This window comes from Heptranchias perlo, chromosome X (assembly GCF_035084215.1).
Source record: "Heptranchias perlo isolate sHepPer1 chromosome X, sHepPer1.hap1, whole genome shotgun sequence".
In the NCBI taxonomy this organism is placed as follows: domain Eukaryota; kingdom Metazoa; phylum Chordata; class Chondrichthyes; order Hexanchiformes; family Hexanchidae; genus Heptranchias; species Heptranchias perlo.
Window position 1 is genome coordinate 4,639,142 of NC_090370.1, and position 14,899 is coordinate 4,654,040.

Consider the following 14,899-nt stretch of genomic DNA (forward strand, 5'->3'; position numbering starts at 1 on the left):
ATTCCCACAGACAAGTGCCAAAAAGCAAATCAACATTTCTTCATCCAGCTCATCCCGAATCAGAAACCAACCTGTACGTCAAATAAAGTGGACTGGGCCAGAAGATATGCAACAGAATAATTAAAACCAAACTAGGTTTAGTCAAAACAGCTATATGGAATGCTAATTCCTTATTAGGATTAATTCCAGCTGTGTGATCCAAGCTTTGGGATGACTGCATTTCAGCTGAAAAACTCCTAGAGATGGCAAATTTGACACCATACCAATATCAACTGTTTCTGGCCCATACTGGTCAGTCAGAGCAGAGGTATCAACCTCCAATGTATGGACCTACCTGGAACCAGAAGGGGCAACTACAGGCTAAGATCAGAAATTCCTGCATCAGCAGTAGGAATAAGCCCAAGACTCCTGTGCCAGTTCCATCAGAGGACTTTAAGGCTATGCTCCAGCACTGATTGAGTCCTTGGTCCCCATTAACACTAATGTTGTAGAACAAGGGCTGGAGTAACGGAAACAAGCTTCATATTCTTCAAAGCTGTATTTTTACGGCAGGCAACAGCCATTTTTTGTTTTCCCAGTGGCCGAGTAAGTTTATCCAGTCAGCAACTGAGGTTTACAGGCCACTGTTGAGTCTCGCACATAGTAATGACCATTTGGGAGAGGTACTGAAAGGTGATTGGCACTTGTAGAACTGCAACCTAGCAAACCTTTAGGAGGCAGGGAGAAAAGGAAAGGGAGATCCTTTTCAGTTGCCATGAAAAGCTTCAAGTTGAGAAAACTGGAATCAGATTTATGCTGGAGCATGTTTAATTCAAATTGCTGGATGACCCAAAACATCACTGAGATGATATCTCAATGCTGAAACTTCAATTTGGAAGAAACACAAAGGAACAAATTAGACAACCCATTATCTTGCCCTTCTGTTGCACAGCATCAATTGCTGTATCACCAATACCAATTTCTGACACTACATACATTTCTGCTCTGCATGCCAAAATGAAATTAGAAATTGAACTGTATTCCATCTTCATGTGTAACTCTTCAGTACACTGAAAGAAGGCGCAAAAAATGCTGGTTCAGCTCCATGAACAGGACCTACTCAGGCGATTTCCATCTCTCTCCCATCCAGTCAACAAGGTAATATTATTAGATATTCCTCCATTTCCCTAGCATTTTTCAAACAAAACCATATTCATAGTGCTAGTGATTCAGAAATGTAACTAAAAAAAAAAATCAATAATGTGCCACTGTAAAGTTTTGTGCTCAAGATAAGGGATGTGTGCTGGGGAATGGAACACTTTCCATTTCAGGCGCTCATTGAGCACTTCCAGATCAGATATAGCATGGTGAGATGCAGAGCAAAGCTTCCCCTTCTCTGTCCAAACCAATCTTTCTGTATCAATCGGATTGTACCAGCAAACATTCTCCATACCAGCCATCCTGTAGCTTGAGATATTATCCATTTCGTGCTGAATTCAGGGCAGGTTATGCTGTAGGTCAATTCCCACGGCAAACGTGTTTCAGACTATTTATATTAATTTCATAAAGTGGGTACAATGGCATAGTGGTTATGTTACTGGATTAGAAAAAGGCCTGGACTAATAATCCGGAGAATTAGAATTCAAATCCCACCATGGCAGTGAAAATTTGAATTCAGTTTTAGAACATCTGGAAATTAAAAGTTGGTATCATGAAGTTGTCGGATTGTCGTAAAAACCCAACTGGTTCATTCATGTCCTTCAGGGAAAGAAACCTGTCATGCTTGCTCGGTCTGGCCTATATGTGACTCCAATCCCATGCAAACATGGTTAACACTTAACGGCCCTCTGAAGTGGCTTAGCAGGCCACTCAGTTAACATCTAAGGATGGGCAATAAATGCCCACAACCCAAGGATGAAAACAATTTGTAACGGACCCTCACACCCAGCGGCTCAAGGGGACTTTCATACAATCAGGCAAAGCCCAAGTCCCAGAAGTAAAAAGCCTATATCTAACCTGGTGCTGCACCACCCTCTACTTATAATCATTGCCCCTAGCATCATGGCTTCCCTGATGTCTCAAATGCTTTCTGTAAGTCAAATATCCACACCTTCTGATACACTGAAAAAAACAACAAATCTGCCAGGCATGATCTAGCTTTTTACAAACCTATTTGCCTAGAGATTTACTGCTTCCAAATCTCTTCCCTGAAGATAAAACTCAGCTATTTTTCCAATTTAACATGTTAATCTACCAGGGCCCAAATTCCCAGATTATGCTTTTAATAAAAGGTTAGAATCAGGCTTCCTAATAACTCAGCGAGTTTATCTCTGGAGCCAGAAACTACAGAGATCCTAAGTATGATGCTCAGTCTGTACTGAGTTAGCTAATCTTAACTGGGGTGAAATGGCCCAATTGGCCTCAGCATCCCAGGTTAGAGCAAGGAAAGAAAAACCAGGGTTCCCACTCAAGCACTATCTCATGACCCTGCTGGAAGTGTGTATGTGAATGTAAAGAAAGGGCAGGACCACATTTCACTGAATCCTCCTGCATTGAATAGGCAGACATGGGATTTTCTTTTACAATTAGAACCACATTTGCTATTTTCCAGTCCTCTGGAGTAACCTGTATTTGAATAAATAGAACTTATATTTAAGATACTGCCCCAGTTTAAAATGACAGGCAACTCACCTGCTTCTGTTCCATGCTTTTTTGAGATAGGACCTTCCTGAACATCCTTTCATATGGTTTAATTTTAAAAATCATTTATACATGTTTTAAATCATACACAAAAGACATCCTAGGTAGGTCACAAAAAATACATCAAATCACTGACTGCAGTCAGGGTAGAAGTAGCAGGGAAGGTGGAAAGTAGGTGACAGTCTTTCCTTAAATCACTGCCACAGCCACCTTTTTTCTCCCTCCTGTTAGTTAAACAGTTCAACAGCATAAACTGGCAGTTTATCCAACAGGAGCTACCACCTCCATATGCTCAGAACCACTTTCCAATATTAGCTTGGGCTGAGTTGAGTTAAAACTCATGTCCCAGAAGTAAAGGACAGCATTTTAACTCTGCACCATCCAGTCCCAAAGCAGGTAATCTATTCAAGTGTGCACTATAAACACAAGGAATACAAAACAATACACAAATGAAAATTTGCTTTATTGTTATACACTCAACAGACTTCCATAGAAATGAAGGTGAACACATTTTTGCTTTAAAAGGTCTACAATTAAACAAAGTACACTTAGTTTAGGACTGTATAGGTTCTGTTGTCCTGGAGGTCTGCATCAGTGGAACGATTAACCATGGGAAAGAACATTCTACATGTAATCGCATAGAAAAGCATTAACCATAGCAAAGAACTATGTAGCAATCAATATATACACATTATACATATACTGTACCATTAAACCTTTCCAGCCCATAAGATGAAACTATAGCAGTGATGGTTTTTGATTTTATTGGCCATGCCCATATAGACAATTGAAGTGTTCATTACTCCATTTTAATAACCACTTCACTGCATATTAAGTCCAATATAGGAAATAAAACATATTTTGGTAGCACAGTAATAAATCATAAAAACATTCAATTCTGAAATAAAAAATTAAAACGAGTTAGCAAGACCAGTAGTAAAAGTCAGAATTCAAATTGAAGGAACAAAAATGCAGTTCAGATCAATGGCAGATAGAATGAGAACACTATTAACTATCGCAGTACTGCAAGATAATCCCATATGTTTTCCTGGAACATTAACTTTCACCAGGTGTACAGACCTCACTTTGGCCACATTAAACCTATTTCAATCACAATTCCCTTGTACAAAAAGAGTGTGAATGATTATGACTGAGTCTGTGTAGGTTGTGAAGAAACAATCTCACTATGGTATTACTCCAAGAAACCTGACTGCTTCCTTCCTTCTAGATATTTAAACATGTCTGAGGTGTAACCATTCTAGTCTGGAAGTTTTAACCAGAAAAAAAACTGTCGCACATCTGGTTTATTTGACTGGAAAGGGTTAACAATAACTGATGAGTATCCAAAGACAAATAACTGCCCCAGCCCCCAGACAGTTAACTTTAGCTTGGGTGGTGCCCAAAATTTTAGGTAAATATAGTGGGGTGGGGTGGGGTGGGGTGGGGGGGGGAAATGTTAACTGTTAAAATACCGACCCCAAGCTTTAACTTGAAAAGAACTAAACTCACGTAGTACGTACAAATACTAGAATGAGGGATAGATAAATGCCAGAATCCTAAACCACTGATGCCAGATATGACTATAAATAGTATCAATGTTTCAGTGCAAGAATCTAAAAAAAACCACTACAATAGCAACAGTGATACTCAAGCACTGTGGTTTGAGGAACTGAAAGAGGCTGTACAGTCAAATCCATGCAAATTTAAATCAGATACAGCAATAAGCAAATTCCTGTCAAAGTCCTGTTACAAATTACTGACTTAAGCAAGTCTTTTATGCAAGTCTGATGAATAAGCTATTTTATCTTGTCCCACCTACCACACAGGATTCTACTGTACACCGAACTACGATTCATCCATCCCTGTGTACCAGTTATAACTAAAATAATTAATATTCCTGGATTATAAGAATTCCGAAAGTATCTGGTAGCCGCAGTACTAGCTTCATATATATCACTAATACCTAGTGGTACTGCACTGAATTGCATTTCGCAACACAATGCTGAATTATATCCCTTGAGCTCGAGCAAAGGCATATGCCTCTGCCCTTTCCAGGGGGGGGGGGGGGGGGGAAGAGAAGTGTGGACAAGGGGAAATTAGAAGTACAGTAGCAGTAGGGGCTAGTCTGTGTCCATCATTCCCAATTGGACCTGCTGAGTGAAGACCAGGTGCTTCTTCAAACAGGGGAAGAAGAGAATCAAAAGGTTATGTGGGCTTTATTTTCAGCAACCAACAGCCAGTGTAAGATCAGGATTTTCAGAGGCTTGGGACCAAAATGCCTGTCCTCCAACGGGAACAGTAGTGAGGAGAAAAAGTTAAAACTTATGCACAGTAGCTGGAGAATTACTAAAAGCAGGCAGAATTCTCTGTTCACTGGAGTCCAATGAAAACATAGCAACTAATATCTACACTCATTCAACTATTTTAAATTGAGTTTTAAAGTAGAAAGCAATGCAAGAAAAGTAACAGGAAAGACTGCATGAGATGCCATGCAGTGGTCCTGGATTCCCACCAATGCAAAAAAAACCTACTACAATACAGATTTCCATAGACCAAAGGACCACCAACCCAACAATACCCACTATGTACAGCATTAAAAATGCCTCATTTCCTGTGACTTTAGAGCCACATTCCGAGTTAAGAGTCGGCTGGCCTGCAAATGAGTGACTTAGTTCTCACGAAAGTCAGTCAAATACAGAATAATAGATACATAGGAGGCAGCTACATATATTAAAAGATGATTAGGGGTGTATTAAAGGCTGTACCCCATTTGTGGGATTTAGATGACAAAATAAATCAGGACAGTAAAATTTATCTAGACTTATACAGCCTTCAGTATCCAAGACTGTTACAGCTTGCAACACATACCAAGGTATCTCATAATATATATATATATATACACACACACACACACACTGGAAAGCTTTGCAGTACAGGTGGCTCAACTAGTGGCCAATTTTGCCACTGAATTCACATCTGTTTCTGCCACTATGTTTTGCCAAAGACAAATCTGGCATGTGTCTAAGTCTTGCAACACAAGCAGGTTTTCAGAGAAGCAAAATGCGTGAAACAGTGAGAGGTGACCAGATACTCTCAAATCTGTGCACATCATATGGCCATAATTCAGTCAATGGGCATAATATTTTCACAATATATCGCTTGGAAAATTGCCTAAACCCAACACTGGATTATAACTCAACTTTCTCCCACATGTTGGATAAATATTTTCAAGGTTCTCCCTTACTTTTTAAAAAAAATTTTTTTTGGGGGCAGGGGTCCAAATAATACAAAGTGGCTAAAGTGTTCACCACAGGGAATACAGGTATAATCATGAAAAAAAAAATCAGAATTTTTGATATTGTTCTCTTACTTCACCCCCACCCACCCAATATTGGAAAGGGTATCACAGCCAATTGACCCGAAGGTACTCGAGCTACAGATAACCACCTTTTTTTTCAATTTATAAATTCAAGGTAGTGGTATGGTAAAACTGCCTTGTATCAATTGAGCTTGTGGTCTTATAGGTCAATTTGTAAATTTGCATCTGTAAAGCAGAGTCCCAGCACAACCTTCTCAGATCTGACAAACTACATAGGTTTCTTTATTAGTATACTGAAGTGACAAACAAATATTTAAGGAGTTGAGTCACACCTCTTTCAGGTGATCAACTCCAATGTCACTGGGTGGTGAATCTCCCAGCTGTTGCAGTGGCTGTGGGGGTCATAGGTGTCATGGAGGTCATGGGGGTCATGGGAGTCATCATTCCCATCTTCACTTGGTTGCGGAGATTTGCATTCTGCTCCAGGAGGAGCTCATTGGTGGCCATCAGGTTTGACACCTGTTTTTGGAGATCCTCAACGCGCTTTTGCAGCATGAGATTCTCTTCCTTCAGAAACCGGTAGTCAGCTGCGCCTGGATTCTGCATGCCGTAGTCGTATACTTCAAACCCCATGCCCTCCATCCTTCTCCTCTTCATGTGGGTGTCGTAGCCATCGTAGTGGTCAGCATCATAACCTCTAGAGTAGAGGTCATCATAGCGGTCATATCTGCGTGCCAAGGGAGAAAACACTTGGCTGTGCGCCATACCTTGGTTTTCATAACCGTACTCGTCGCGCTTTACGTGCAGGAACTTACATTTGGGCCCTCTTTGACAGTCACCCTTCTGATAGTCGTGGCAGATCGGAATCTCACCTTTATTAACGGGTAGATCAGAAGATAAAAGGCCAAGGGTGGACATCTCATTAGCGTCTGGGTGGCGGAACTTGCAGCGCTTACCGCGGTTGCAGACGTTGCGCAGGAAGTCACGGCAAATATCATCAGTACTGGGGCCAGCCTCCTCGGTGCCGTTATCTGGCATTTTTATAGATTATTTCTGCGCTGTTTAGCCAAGGCGCTACACAAGCAACTGCAAAAGAAAAAAAAAGGCAGGTCTTTACAGAGAATGAGCGATTCATTTACAAAGTAACTATTGCGCATTCCATAAAACATTGAATTCAGAGTAGTCGCAGTAGCAACATTATCAAGTGACAGTTAGCATTGAAGAAGTCTGAGATAGTATTTTTGTTTGCACAAGTGAAAAAACACAGAACTGACAATTGAATCAGTCAGATCCACAAGTGTGCTGTGCGCAAAAACCAAATACACACTGCTCTGCATTGTGGTTGTCCATGAAGTCTTCCAAATTATAGCTTTTTTCTATTATATGGGCCATGCCAGAACAAATTAATTCCTGGTGCGCTGATGTACTCCTTTCAAAGGACAAGTTTAAAACAGCTAAATGCTAAAACGTACTCTTAAAAAGGTAATATAGATCTCCAAACAAATGGTGCCACAGACTAGTTCATAATGACAGTCCTCCATACAAGTTACCAATCCCAGCTGTACCACTGCGCCAAGGGTAAGCACACTTCTACAGCAAGGAAAACTGTGAAGTCACCCTGGGCCAGTCTGCAACTCCCAACTTCTCAAAAACGATATCCACCAGCCCAGGAAGCACATGGTCCTCCCAATATTGCAGGATTTTTTCTTTTAAAAACTTACATGGCAGAACAATTTAAAAGAAAATAAGTAACACAGCCTTAAAGGAGAAGTCTGTTCAAAGCACTACCCACTTTATAGATGATGCAAAACTCAACATTTTAGTAAAAAAGGTGGAAGTATCTCATCAATATGAAGACTATCAAGTCCAGGTCTCCCTCACGGTCAAGCTCTCTAGTGATAATAATTGGGAATATCTTGTGATTCCATGGGAATCAGCAGTAGGCACAACTTGGGCCGCTGGTCTGAGAGCCAACTGACCTCAGAAAACCACACCACCAGCTGGGGATGCAGACTTGCCAACCGATGGCAAAGTTTCATTAGGCTGTGGCAGAATGGTTCTCAGGCTGGCATGAAATCATGGCTTCTTCTGTTTCCTATGGAGCTGCTCCAGGTACATCTGGACAGAATACATCCAGCAGCAAGGAAAGCCAGACTCTGGTCACCATGCTTGCAAGAAATTTGGCTTTTTACCAAAGTTTAATTCTGCATACTATTTTGTTCCATTAAAACAGAGGATTTTCACTATCTTTTACTGATTCATACTGCAATACTAAAAATGTATTAAATTCTTCAGTGTATGTGACATTTCCATCAATTCCTGCACTTCCCATATCTGAGTTATAGTATTTTTTTATACTTCCTGTATTGTACACATCCATTTTCCACACAGCTTTCCAGACTACAACGCTGCTAGGCCTCAACTTTCTGCTGCATGAAACAAATGCCATACACACGAACACGGAATTAAACCCTCACTTGGAACATTTAAACTGTCGGAGTAATTAACAAAGTGGGTCGGAACGGTTACACAATAGACATAAAACAGGGACATATTTACATACACGGTTCAGCTCCTTTACTCACTCCTCCAACGAGCATCAAACAGGTCCTCCCAGACAAGAGCGACTTAGCGCCTAAGAACTGCGATTCTTGCCGTCTCAAACAAGATTAAACTCATCCCAAATATTTTTTTTGAAAAATGACTATTTAAATACAGGCAATTAATTGGATTATTTCGATATGTAAAAATAAAGCAGATCTTTAAACAGAATTCTCCTCCCCTCCCCCATACAAGCAGCTCGTTTTATCCTGCGTGCCACGCACCCAACGAACGCACTTTATTCGACGGCTGCTTTTGTCTTGAATCCACCTTTAATCAAAATTTTTCAACAATGTGACTCGGTGACCGCAGCCCCAGTCCCTCCAGATTGCAGCTGTTGTACCGGGAAGCTCTCAAACGCGCTCCCAGGATTTCAGGCTGTAATGGCGCCTTTAGGCCTAGACTTCCTGTTACAAATTAAAATGACCCCCCGGCCCACAAACAAAACCGCATCCACTCCGTACAGTGTGTACACATTAAAATCTCAGAATATTCCCACCGAGCCCGAAACTTTAACATATATTAAAACTCACAAACCAGGGATGGGTTTACCTATACAGCTCAGCTCAGCTTAACTCAGCTCCTTCCCTCACAGCTCCGACACAAAGAGGCTCAACGCAGGTCCTCCCAGTCAAGAGTAACTTCACGACAAAGAGCATCAAACCAGGTCCTCCCAGCCAAGAGGGACTCCAGACTAAAAAGGCGTAACACGAACGCCTTCGACGGCAACAGAAAATGTTAAAAGGCCTAGTCGGTTGCTAGTAAATACCAAACAAGACCTGCTAAATGGGAATCACCAATTTTGATTTAAAATGTGACATTTTGACAGATGTCACTTTAGAAAACACAGCACACTATGTAAATGGGTTTTGCAACAAGTCTGAAATCTGAACAAGCGTTTGGATTCTGGCTTGAGTTCTGATGTTTTCTCCGAATATTTAGTAATCGTAACTAATGCTTCCACAGCATTAAACATGAAAATGGAAAGACTGAATTTTATTTTAACAACTTTTGGCAGCCCAATTTAAGATAGGATGGTGGCAAACCTAGCTGCAATCTGTGTCACTCTTGCCGATTATAAAAGGTCATTCTTAACATGTTGACAGTTCTGTGGCGTCTATCACTTCATTTAGTTCTTTTAAAAATCAACACTTGAGTCAGTATTTTCAATGTTTTATATTTTTAACAAGATTATCAAATGCCTTTATTTAAAGGTGTGGTAGGGCCACATGCCATCTCGGGTCAAAGCAGACAGACAAACAACATACTACCAGGCCTCCCGCAAATCACTGAGCGGAAAAGTGAACAAGAATGGTTCACTGATTTTTCTTCCCTCCTATTAGGAGGAAATTAGCCTTCACACAGCAATGCAGGTAAGATCACAGTGGCGTAGGGAAAGTTAAACCTCTTCCCTCAGTGCCACAGAACAGCAAGCTAGTCCTCCCATGTGCTGCACCTAACTGCAAGTGAAATGAACAGGACCCCTTCAAAGTCACAAACTATACCTTCGTTCATAGATTCCTACCATTCCATAATACTAAACTGTGGACTAATTATAATTTTCCATTGGTATTTCATATCAACCATTAAAAAGGTAAATTTGACAATGTGAATTTAAAGGCAACCACAGCAAACATAAAAAGGGGAATATTACTGTTCAATCATAAGAACAAAAGAAATAGGAGCAGGAGTAGGCCATACCGTCCCTCGAGCCTGCTCCGCCATTCAATAAGATTATGGCTGATCATCTACCCCAATTCCACTTTCCCACCCTATCCCCATAACCCTAGATACCCTTAGTGTCCAAAAATCCAACCATCTCAGTCTTGAATATACTCGTGGTGTGGCGATGCCGGTGATGGACTGGGGTGGACAAATGTAAGGAATCTTACAACACCAGGTTATAGTTCAACAATTTTATTTTAAAATCACAATGCGATTTGAGAACCTCTCATTCACTACTCACCTGACGAAGGAGATAATCTCCGAAAGCTTGTGATTTTAAAATAAAATTCTTGGACTATAGCCTGGTGTTGTAAGATTCCTTACATTTGAATATACTCAACAACTGAGCATCCACAGCCCTCTGGGGTAGAGAATTCCAAAGATTCACAACCCTCTGAGTGAAGAAATTTTTCCTTATCTCAGTCCTAAATGGCCAACCCCTTATCTTGAGACTATGACTCCTAGTTCTAGACTCTCCAGCCAGGGGAAACAGACTCTCAAGCATCTACCCTGTCAAGCCCTAAGAATTTTATAAGTTTCAATGAGATCACCTCTCATCCTTCTATACTCCAGAAAATATAGGCCCATTCTACTCAATCTCCTCATAGGACAACCCTCTCATCCCAGGAATCAATCTAGTGAAGGCAAGTATATCCGTCCTTAGATAAGGAGACCAAAACTGTACACAGTACTCTAGGTGTGGTCTCACCAGAGCTCTATATAATTGCAGCAAGACCTCCTTACTCTTATATTCCAACCCCCTTGCAATAGAAGCCAACATACTACTTGCCTTCCTAATTTGAATACATTTTCTGTTTCAAGCCATTCACAAACAAATGAAATGAAAAGAAAGGCCCATCTGTAATCACCCTATCCTCTCCATGGTATGCCCTAGTGCACAATCTTACCCAATTAGCAATGCTAACTCCTGGGAGACACACAAAAACAGAAAAACCTGTGGCCAATTTCAGGAAAAACTCTGGTAAGTTTCTCCTCTACTCCCCAAGGCAATCAAGCATGTTCCACGAGACCATGATTACCCATGATGCATTACTACCTACCACCCCAACTCGGATATGTCCCAATGTCCTTAGGAACATCGTACAGTGAACTGGACTGGAAAACAATATTTCTATCCATCAGGCCAGTGCCCAAGGTCACAGACTTAACACCCCTCAGTAGCCCAGTCTTCCAAAAATGTATCCATCAAGCTACTGAAATTTGTTAACACTCTGCCTGCTCCATCGCCTATGGTAGACTATTCCACATTTTCACCACCCTCTGCATGATGTTGCATCTTAACTGTGCATTCACCTTTTCTCATCTAACCTTGCATCCATATTTCCTTATACTAGACCTTGTGCTAATAGTACTAACCATTCTGGGTTTCTGTTTATCTCCTTTAAAAAAAACTTTCATTTATATAGTGCCTTTCACGACCTCAGGATGTCCCAAAGCACTTTACAGCTAACGAAGTATTTTTGAAGTGTAGTCAACGTTGTAATGTAGGAAACGCGGCAGCAAATTAAAATCTCAAATGCCTCAATATCAACTTAAAGCCACCTTTTTCCAGTACAAGCATCCTTAGTAACCCTCGTCTTTCTCATGGCTTAGCACAACACCAGTGTGCAATCCCATACATCAGCTTAGTTGCCCTCCTTTGTATTCCCTCCAAGGACAAAATGCCAGCCCCCTTTCAAAGCTGGTGAGTCAAGGGACAGCAGCACAATGGGCTAGCATTCTCATTTCATCTCAGGAGTGTGATTTGAAATGCAACTCATACCAACTGGATGAGTCTATGTGAACTATATCAAGTTAGAACTATGTCAAATGCATGTAGACAGTCACAAACCAGTTTCAAGTAGGCATGGGCGCATAACACAAAAGTACCCACGATCTGGCAATATGACTCAAAGGCCATAAAATGGCTGGTACGGGAAATGGAAAAACTGGTGCAGCAGAGGAATCATTTGAGGCTGGGGTTAAGGCATATTGTTGGGAGCAGTGTAGAGTTATATTTAGTATCTAATCCATGCCTTAACTGTCTTCAGAGCTCCTGGTGCAGACACTGGGGCTGGGATTTTCCACTTCTGCACTCAACAGCCTGTGATTTTCTGCCAATTCACTTTAATGGGGGGAAAAACCACAGGGTGGCAAGGACAGAAGCAGAGAACCCCAGCCCGAGTATCAAAAATGGAAAAAGGTTCCATTCCTTAGCACTTGCATTCCTCACATTGCTAGCCAAAACATATACACGTGTATACACTGTACATAATTTAGAAAAGTGTGCCCACATATTAGCATTAAATTGTATGAGATGGTTATAACATTCCTAAATTTGAAATGTTTGGTGTCTGGTAAGAGGAACTGTTCCTAGCACCAATATCCCTCACTTTGATGTGCTCAAAAATTCACTAAGATGATCAATTTAAGATTGGTAGGTCTGCAACTAAAGAATTGGACTTAGGAATGCCTCACCGAGTCTTATGGAGATTTAATAATTCGGCTCGGACAGTGAGCAGAAATGCTCAAATGACACCAGTGAATGATCAGTCTGTCAACGGCTCGATAAAGCAGAAGGAATTGGCATCCGTTTGAGTACTGGATGCTACTCCCAATCATTAGCAGCTTTTAAATTCAGTGCTAACTAAATACACAGGATTACACAGCTAGCACTAAATGAAAGAAAAAAACTCAATGACTTAGGCTTTTTGCAGTTTTCCTTACTACTTCTAAAAGGACACCTTGCTGAAATTAAACCCAAAATTTTAGATCTCCATGAAGCCATAGTGTCATGGAGTTATCAGACTACAAATCCATTACTACCCAAATAAAGTTTTCTTCAAACGAGTTTATATCATTCAGGTGTCTGTGTTTCTAAGTTACTAACAAATCTACATAAATATGGTATGGCAGCTTATGGTGCCTTAAAAGTATCACTTTTTAAAAAAAACCCAGCAAATTCAAAATGCTGTTTAAGCCATCCAAATGAGTTGTACAGACCAGGATTGTCCCAGGTTAGATCCTGGTCTTTGTTAAATTAGCTGATCTCAACCATGGGCAGTAACAAGAGCACAACAAATGGCCTTACTGTCCCTTGGTTAGGAATTGAAAAAAAATATCAGCCAGGGTTTCCACTCCTGATTGCTACACAGCATGTGAATGTCAAGTGAGGACAGCATTGGGTCTGTTTTATGGCAACTTCCACAGTTGGATAGCTTGCCAACACTCACCATCAAGGTTTCCGTAAATAACGGCTGCTTAGATGAGGTACTGGAGGATAACCACTGCCCAGATAGCAATATCCCAGTACGGGTGAAGAGAATGAGAGAAAAATTGGCAATTATTTTAGGAATCAGGATAAACGGTTCTGATTTAGACAGGAATGTGACCCATCCTCAAAAAAACTTAAAAATTGAAACAAAAAAGTTCAGAACTTTTGGGCTGCCAGAATTATTCACCATTATGTCTATTATGACAGATATTGTCAGAAGAAATGTTCAGTAGTTACTGTAGGTAGTGGAGTGAAAAGACAGCATTGAAGAAGATTTGCAAGATCCCTGTAATTACCACTGGCAAATTATTCACCCCCCCCCCCTTCAAAAATAACCATGCTCGAAGAGAAAAGTGTCATCAACAGTGACTAGATAAAATTACCATCTTTAAGACTTCACAATTTTCAAAAATGAAATGCCACTACAATATTTAACAGCTGAAAAAGATAAAATTTGTTGTCTATACCTCTGATTTTGTTTTCTGCTTTAGTTGTCTCACTAAACCACATTGCATAAAAAAAACCTACAAAAATAAAAAGAAATTCCATACTATAAACACAAAAAAATTCAACCACCATGACAGACCTCATTCGGGCTCAGAGGGAACCAACTCTATTTATAGTGGGGTGGCTTTTAGCATTTTAAAATGTGAATTCCGAGGCGAATTATTAGGATAGGTTTGATGGTTATTGGTGAAATATAGGACTGGGCAAATCTGTAGACTGATATAGTGAGGCCTAAGCCTCCACAGGTCTGGGGATCTATTTATGAAAAGCCTAATGCAGTCTACTTTTACTTCAAATCATCTGCTAATTCAATTACTTTTAGCACTAAATTCTCACTTTGCTATGTTATTCTATCTCACAAAATAATTTTGAATGATCAAAAGTAGACTGTACTAAGGCATATTTGGGATTGGTAAGGGACAACTTATTCAATTAAAAAAAAAATCAAATGCCATAGGAGATGCACTACATATAACAGAGAAAGCACTGGTAAGCACTTCTAAAAACCATAACCCAGTAAATACAACTTTTCACTAAAACGTTCTTCCTCTGTATGTCCTTTATCACCTCTCTCCTGAAGACGAGTGGCTCATCCTGTGGCAGTTTTATGGGTGACAGCAGCCCTCCTCCAGTATCTTCACCAAGCAGCTATTCTTCATGTGAAAGCTTGATAGTGTCAGTAGGCCATTTAACTATAGAGAAGATCTCAGTCAAGCCCGATTCTACTCTCACCCAATGTTCCCCATATACGCATTTTGTCGAAGAGTATGAACCCTGCCTGATTTATCTTCCCT

General features: G+C 40.5%; 2 protein-coding genes across 11 annotated transcripts in view; both read right to left on the reverse strand.

Moving 5' to 3' along the window:
- Positions 1-14,899, reverse strand: part of LOC137307197 (zinc finger CCCH domain-containing protein 10-like) — an 80,644-nt gene that overhangs the window by 39,237 nt on the left and 26,508 nt on the right. For 2 of the 10 annotated variants that reach the window (XM_067976579.1, XM_067976578.1), the window contains exon 1: positions 9,152-9,265. The exons of 4 other annotated variants lie outside the window; for them this stretch is intronic. The gene's annotated coding sequence lies outside the window, so the exon portion shown is untranslated. Of the gene's footprint in view, positions 1-9,136; positions 9,375-14,899 lie in introns of those variants that run through there. 4 more of the 10 variants (XR_010959065.1, XR_010959063.1, XM_067976583.1 and 1 more) reach the window with 4 other exon arrangements.
- On the reverse strand, positions 3,124-9,222 carry LOC137307198 (zinc finger CCCH domain-containing protein 10-like). The gene is made up of 2 exons (XM_067976585.1): positions 9,133-9,222; positions 3,124-7,084 (listed from the first exon to the last, which is right to left on the reverse strand). Exon 2 carries the CDS (start codon positions 7,034-7,036, stop codon positions 6,356-6,358), a length of 681 nt encoding a protein of 226 aa, XP_067832686.1. The 5' UTR covers positions 7,037-7,084; positions 9,133-9,222; the 3' UTR covers positions 3,124-6,355.

What these genes read in the sequence shown, in the direction of transcription:
- LOC137307198 (XM_067976585.1), bottom strand. Translation starts at nt 7,036, where the DNA reads ATGCCAGATAACGGCACCGAGGAGGCTGGCCCCAGTACTGATGATATT.